This window comes from Galeopterus variegatus, unplaced genomic scaffold (assembly GCF_000696425.1).
Source record: "Galeopterus variegatus unplaced genomic scaffold, G_variegatus-3.0.2 Scaffold5750, whole genome shotgun sequence".
Classification (NCBI taxonomy): Eukaryota; Metazoa; Chordata; class Mammalia; order Dermoptera; family Cynocephalidae; genus Galeopterus; species Galeopterus variegatus.
In genome coordinates, this window is record NW_007731861.1 from 21,448 (window position 1) to 29,437 (window position 7,990).

The 7,990-nt window shown below is 38.1% G+C and overlaps 1 protein-coding gene across 1 annotated transcript in view; it reads right to left on the minus strand.

The window, feature by feature from the left end:
• Positions 1-258: 258 nt before the first annotated feature.
• The window catches only part of PALMD (palmdelphin), a 59,346-nt gene continuing 51,614 nt past the window's right edge, over positions 259-7,990 (minus strand). The window contains exons 7-10 of the mRNA XM_008589910.1: positions 5,401-6,495; positions 3,143-3,266; positions 970-1,061; positions 259-359 (exon numbers count right to left, since the gene is read on the minus strand). Coding sequence (XP_008588132.1) covers positions 259-359; positions 970-1,061; positions 3,143-3,266; positions 5,401-6,495 — 1,412 coding nt within the window. The remainder of the gene's footprint in view (positions 360-969; positions 1,062-3,142; positions 3,267-5,400; positions 6,496-7,990) is intronic.

Below are 7,990 nucleotides of genomic sequence, written 5' to 3' on the forward strand. Positions count from 1 at the left end.
GCATGGATCGTCAGGGTCTTGGATGGAGGGTAGTGTATATAATAAGGCAGGGCAGGGGAGAATTGATTGGCATGGGACTGTTCTTTTTCAAATCAGGATTTAACATCTTGGCAAGAATACTTAGGAATGACATGCTGTACACATTCTTATTAGTCTTGTTTGTTTTTATTGATCGTATATATTTGTGGGGTACAGAATTGAGCATCAATACTGTTATTAGTTTTACTATTAAGATTCTAACTTGTTCACAAGAATCAGTCAAGCATTAGACCCGATTTGTGCTTTTTGACCTATGGGAAGTCCTCCATCCAGCACCCTTCGGTCATAATCAGTCATTGCGCCACAGGGTTCACATTGAACTAAGTGAAAGGAAGGGGGTGATAAGTTAAGAAGAATGAACGTGCCAGTTGTCATCTGTAAAATCATGTGCAGTGTCAAGATAATCCAAACCCAGTCTTACAATATGAGGATAATTATTGCCTGCACTTTTCAGACGTGTGCAAGGGTTTAAAGTCTCTACCAAACCAATTGAACTGGTCCTTAGCAGGAGGATGCAGTTCTCTTAAGGCATTATTAATTTGGGATGATATGTTCACTTGTCAGAGTTGATGATGAATATTTCTGTGATGAGGTGCAATGGCTTCCTAGGGTCTTTTATTCTTTGTATTAGCAAAATTACAATGTCAGTTAATACAATATAGTCAGGATATTTTAAATAACTTTATTCTTAAACTTAACAAGCTCTTATTAGAAATGCTTTGGTATCAATACAATAAAAATATGCTGGTTTTTTCCCCACTGAATCATGTCAAGTAACAGGAAAAGTTAAGCATTCATTTCCCCAAGCTTTTTTGGAATTCTTCACAAATAATGACTACTACTTATTCACATGGCTTAATATGGGAAATTATAATTTTTTGAATTTCAGGAAAAGGAAACAAAAAATATCCAGAAGAGAAATTTGCAAACGTTTCTTAGTTTCTTGTCCAGTGGATGTTTCTGTGGGTGGTACACCTCTTAGATCACTTTTTTCCCCAGCTTTGCCATTCTCATCCTTAAAGCTGCAAATTAAAGGAAAAAGAATAGAGAGAGTTATAAAAATAAGCCCTAAGTTTTACTCTAAATGAGCATTTCATAGAATGCAGGAAAGTTAGAACATACCTCAGAGGGTTTTATCCAACCATGTAAGCATTGTTTTAGTAGCACAAAAAGATAGTAGAAATAATAAGCTATGGTTAACTTAGGGCAGAAGCAGGTTCAGAACTAGAAGGAGCCTATTTCTATAAAGATTAGAAAAATTAGTAGAGCAAACACAGTACAAGTTCATTAAATATAGGATTAGTGCACAATTTCACTATTAGCCATAGTTACACATTCCTGGTCAATGACTGTGTTTTGTGTATATTTCTGAGATATGTACCACTGGGGAAAAAAAGGTATCGACACAAACTCTCCTTCATAATACACAGTACAAGTTCATTAAATATAGGATTAGTGCACAATTTCACTATTAGCCATAGTTACATATTCCTGGTCAATGACTGTGTTTTGTGTATATTTCTGAGATATGTACCACTGGGGGAAAAAAGGTATCGACACAAACTCTCCTTCATAATTGGGTTATCCTTTAGGTCATTAAACCTGGTAGTCCAAAGAAACTCTAGCCTTTGGATATACAGTGACAAAAACAAAATTCTTGATGAATAAAACAATGTGCACCAGGAGTTAAGAGTTGGAGAGATTATAAAATGTCTTTGTCAAGAAATAAGTACGCTTTCAAGTGGCAAAATACCTTTTTTGAGCATATTTTAAGGCTATTGATACACTGGATGTAGAAAGCATTTTTAAAAATGTAAATTTAGAATTTATAACATTCCTTTGGTATCATGCCCTAAGTATTTAGAATTTTAGAGTATAGCTGCTTCAGTCATCTTCCAAAAGTTGAGAGATGCTTTCAAGGCACTGATCTAATGATTATAGTTATGATCTAATATTACATGATCTAATATTACATTCATGTGTAATATGGCCCAAGAACCAGCTATTTAACTGATTGCACAATTTTGTTTAATTAAAAAATCAAAGGGAAGACATGTTCTCTCATTTCTATGCTGTATATTAGTTATCTATTAAAAAAGGAAATGACTCTATCTTTAAGAAGACCTGAGCACAAACATGAAAAGGAATGGGGACCCAATACTTTAACAAATGGTCATTTTTATTGTCACTCCACTTAGGTAAAATATTCTCATTTCAATGAAGTTAAAAAGCAATATTTCCCTTAAAACTTTAAGAGAAATGATCATTTTTCGTGGTAGGGCCAAGAATATTCCCTTGAATTTAGGACTGGCTAAGACAATTTACTTTACTCTGTAGGAAGCAGGATGGACTTTATCGCTGGGAGCTGTTGGACAGTGAGGGGACTGCAGTTCCACAGCGGGAGGTGGACAGAAGGCAGAAGGCAAAGCTTTACGAATTTTCTACTCTTAGATTTTATGGACCTTGACATTGCCCATACCACAAAAAGAGAGCTGGGGTAAGGGACTTTTTAAAGGTGTCTTTTAAGGCAGGGGCAAAGTCCTCTTCCCTGCAGTTACTCCTCACCTTGAGACTCCATGAATCAGGCACACGCTGTGTACCATGGACATTCACTGAGGTTTGTTAGCATCTGCCTTTGTTTCTCTCCTTTCTTCAAGCCTATGGCAAGTAGATTCTGTGAGTTCCAGGTAAATTTGTGGGGCCAGAACGTGTCGGCAATGGAAGGCCCCTTTAGCTAGCAGCCAAAAACACCTGTGCCATCAGCTCTCCTCTAACTCCTCTTTTCCTGCTCTTCTCTGATCCCTGCCTCCTCTCTTAGCAATTCAGATGCTGCCACAGGTTGGCAATTTCAACACTAATAGCATGTAAATAGCCCAGAGCTGAGTTCCCCGACCTCCTCATCCTGAAATGCCACTGACATGTCTAAGAGGGCAGAATAGAGCTAGAAGTACCAGAGTAGGTTGGTGACGACTATCAAAGAAAGCCAGCTGTCTAGCTGATGGGCGTAGAAGTGGGCTCCCAGGAAAAGCATGCTGGGCTCACGCCATGGAGGAAATGTCTGGCACTGAGCTATACCTTAGAACATAACATGTACTAGAAGTACCAGAGTAGGTTGGTGACGACTATCAAAGAAAGCCAGCTGTCTAGCTGATGGGGGTAGAAGTGGGCTCCCAGGAAAAGCATGCTGGGCTCACGCCATGGAGGAAATGTCTGGCACTGAGCTATACCTTAGAACATAACATGTTGTATTTACATTAGCAGATGAATGTAACATTGCCTAAATTTTCCAACCATGTCTTACCCTGTTTAAAATTTTGACTAAAAAAAATCTTGTCTTTAGAATCTCCAGGCTCCATCTTTTTCCACCTTTCTTCCTCCTTCATGCTGTTTTCCACATTAAAAATTGCTCTTAGATAAGGCTTTGATAACCATATTTAGACCAAGGGAAAAGAGACTAACAACATTTAACCATTATGCCTACTATGACTATTTATATTTAATAGGGACCTATACCATAAATAAAAGAGTTGATTGAAATGGTGAGTTTTCAAGTATCATAAGCACTTTTGGGGGGAAGGTGTGGGGAGATGCTCAATTTTCTTGGTGCTTGTGAAATTGAAATGCACAGGTGACTATGTATTCTATGTATATGAATGGCCCCTGATGGCATATGATAATATAATTTACTTATCTATGAGACCCATATAAAAAAAACATATCAGCTCTGTAATCCCTGTGCTGAATTGGAAAACAGGAATGTAAAACAATATCATGATGGAAGGCAAGGAATTTGGAGCATTCTGTTTATAAGATACTTTGATCGATAGTACAGAACGTTGTAGTGTTACTTTGTCTGGAATAGGTTTTCCTGTTTTCATTATTTTAGTTCAGCGGCATGATTAGTGTTGTCTGGAAACATTAGTCACTTCCTTTAATTTTCCATGGGGTAAATGGTTAGGGGAGAAGAAACAAGGGAGTTCAGGAAGAACTCGCCAAGTTCTAAAAAGGGAGGTTTTATAGTGGTTAATGTCACCGCTGTTGACTGTAAACAGGGTGTTTCTCTTTTCTAAGTTTCTGTGTTGTTGTTTTTAAAACAAGTTTATGATGCAACATTTGATCAGGATACAAAGCTCATTCTCAAAATGGGAAGGAACTTTCACTGTGGAGATATAGCATTCAGCTCTGATGGAGGAAGATATACATGTATACTTCCCAAGAAGTTAAAAGTTCAGATAATCATATTTACAGTTGGTATGCCTAATTTAACTACTTAAAAAAATAAAAGAGGATCCATTTTATTGTATTATTGGCAACCCAAGATTGGGTTTATGGTATGCCGAGGAAGAAACATTCTTAATTTGTGCAGATACTATCACATTTCTATACAATTGTCAGGTTCTGCTGCTGAATTAGCTGGTACTTAATATTTATTGCTTTTAACAAGAATTCTCCCATTACAGACATTTAAAAGTACTAACCCTTTCAAACCTGTAGAACTTGTATGTTTTGGTAATTTACATCTTTAGCCAAGATAAGTACAGATATAATACTTGGTTTTGTTAGGTTCTTGTTTATTCTTTATAAATAATAACTAGAATATAATATTTAAGTAATAACAAGAAATCTAAAATTGAAGAGCTCTCACTTTTGTACGAAAAAGTGTTAAAGTTATTTTGCATTCAATGCTAAAATAGCTATAAAGCTATAAAAATCTTTATAGAGAACGAGAAATGCGAAATATATAGAAAATAGAAAAAATAAACATACTAAGTTGGGGAATACTGCAAAGCTAAATGTTACAGATGATGTAAGATAAACTGACAATGTATTTTAAAATGTAGAAAATTTAAGGAAATAAAGTCAGTAAAACTATAAAAGTATAGAGAAATAAGATATAGCAAAGTAATAAAATATTCTGAAAATAAAACTTGTTTCTTGTATTTTCTTGTGAACTTAAGGCAATTTGTTCACTTATGTAGGAAGTCTAAATCACAGAGAGGCACAAACAAGTAGTTGTCATCAGGTTCCAGTGGGAAAAGATATGTTATTGATAATCCAACATATTAGTGACCCCAATATATTCACACACAGCACCACCTCATGACAGAAGACAAATTTCACGTTACTAAGGTCAATCAATGCGATGCCCACATAAAACAAACTTTATTTTCATTTTCTTTATCTTTCAAAGTGACTTAATTACTTTACTGTGCTTATAGTAATTCAGATCAGCATTAATAAAGAAACCTGTGTGTATTAGTTTATGAGGTGGTCAAAGAAGCTGAAAGCAAGAGGGTTTGTTCATGCAAAGAGATTGTCACATGACTAAACAGCAGTGGCATGCCTTTTCATTTTTATTACCTGTTAAAGACGGATCCTCAGTCCCATCTCCAGGTATCTGAACATCAAGCGGAGAATGGTGAACAGGGCTGCCTAAGCTTGCTTCTTGCTCTTTCAGAGAGATGGAGTTTTTGTGAGGAGATTTCTGGCTTGTGTTTTCATGGGGACTAACTTCTGATCTCTTTCTGGGAAGGGGTGTTGGTTTGGCTGGCTGGTACACCTGACTATGGGGAGCTACTGGGTGGTAGGATGGTTTCTCAGCTTCTCCTTCACCCTCCTCCTCCTCCTCATCAATCACAACCAGCTCAGCATGGATGATCCCATCATACCCTGTCAGAAGCCTCTTTTCTTCTTCACTGTCTTCTGCCTGCTGATACCCCATGAAAATCATTGTCACAGGTTCTGTACCATCCATGTCAGCAGGCAGGGAATGAACGATATTGTATCTAACATCTTCCTCATCCTGGCACGTGGGTGAAGAACCTCGGTGTTCTGACTTCCCAACTGTTGTTTCCCTGGGGATCAGTCTTGCCTTTGGAGAGGGCGCATATTTGTCCTGCATGACATTTGGTTCTCCCCGAGGACTCATCAGCCTCTTTTGTGCGGTGGGGAGAGTCTCTTCTGCTTGTTGATTCGTTGACCTGGGATAAGGTATTGGCCGAATGGGACTGGTGTGATTGACGTTGTCGCCCAGTTGCTCTGAAGGTCCGTTGTCCATATTGTGTATGGGTTCATTTCCATCATTGCCCAGTCCATTAGCCTTAATTTTCACCCTTTCTTGAAAGTTTGGTCCAGGGGTTACCTTTTCTCTCTGTGGGGTTGTAGGCCTGCAAAACGGATTGGCATATACAGGCTCGTGATACTCTGTGGGGGACTTAGAGCTTCTCTCCGAAGCTTGTCTTAAAAGGTCTTCTACCTCGACTGGTGCCAGGCCATCGGTGCCGTTGTATGCTGCACTGTCATTAGAGCTCACCGCATACACTGACTTTTGCCCGTCATCATAAACTTTTATTCCTGTACCTTTAAAGTCATCCGATGGGAGGGGTATTGAAGACAGAACTGTACTTTCTCCAGTCTTCAAGTCTTTTTCAACTTTGATTTCCATGGCATACAAAGCTGTTAAGAGACAAATTTGATCTCTGATTTAGTTAACTTTTTCTTTTATAAATTAGCCTGCTTTCACAGTGTTTATTTTTGTATTAAGAATACCCTTTGACATTCTTTTAGTGAGATGTCTATTTTTAATATTTCTGATTTTACTAACTAATTATATAACCACCAACTGTGTAATAACATGGATTTTTATGTAGGAATGTATGAAATTACTGAAATAATGGGAAGGACTGAAGAGAAGCTGATGGTCCCGAATAGTGAAAGTTGTCACTGGGCAATCAAAAGATATCCTCTTTCCGATAAATAAATCCAACAAGACAGATTTACACGGTTTTGCATTTACACTCGAGGGGAGGCATCAGTCTCTTCTAGTTAGGAGGAATACGTTGCACTATGTATTGCAGTAGGTAAAATGCCTCGCACTGTGAATTTTATTAAGTTATATCCTTGTCGCACAGGCCAGCAGCCTGTCAAAATTACAGAGGAGTGTTCTAAAGTTTTCTCAAAGGAGGTTGTTTAAATGTAGAACTGCTATTGAAGAGGGAAGGAGAAGTTTAGAATCACAGTCTTTTTTTTTTTTTTTTTGCCTTATGTTTCTTTTCGTTTTCATTCCACTTTTCAGGTAGAGGAAGGGCTAAAAATAAAGCAATATCAATAGTACTGAAGCAACTAGACTGGTTATTTTTGGGAAAGCTGAGATCTCTTCATAACCCGGGCAAGATCCCTATGGCTGGAATTTAAATCAGCAAGGTAAAGCTAATAGATTCTGGGCAAAATCCCGATGTGGCGATGCTTGGTTTTGTTGTGTCCTCCCACCTTCCTTTCTGATCCCGTCTTGCATTTCATATCTCCTCTATAGTCTGAGGGTTCTTGGCCTTCCGTGGCTACCCAGCTAAAGCTCATCCACACTCAGCCTGTCTCACTGCTCTGCTTTACTCTTCTACATTTAACTCCCTAACATGATATACTAAGTGAATACCTACTGTGTGACTGACTGAGCTAGGAACATAGTAGGTATTCACTAAATATTTGTTGAGTGACTGAATGACTGAAACCCGCAGCTAGGGAGTAGCTTCTCCTTCTACTCTAAAATTCAAAGGTTTCCTCTCTGCCCTAATACAAACTTTCATTTTTCCAGAATCTTTGAAGTATTAGTTTTATGAAAATCATCACCCATGGGGGTAAGTAATGCCTCGACGTCCCAAGGGGAATATTTTCATTTTCAAAAAAGGATCTTAGTAAAACAGAAGAATGCCTACTACAGCGCTCCCGCCGCGGGTTCGGATCCTATATAGGGATGACCGGTGCACTCACAGCGCTCACTGGCTGAGTGCGGTGCGGCCGGTCTCAAAAAGGACAAAAAAAAAAAAAAAAAAAAAAAAGAATGCCTACTGGATGGAACATGTTGGGAGAGATATTTTTCACCAGGGAAGCTTTGCTTTTAAGGGTTTCTTATATCCTTCAGGACTTTATCTTCCCTGTCCCCTCATAGCTTGCT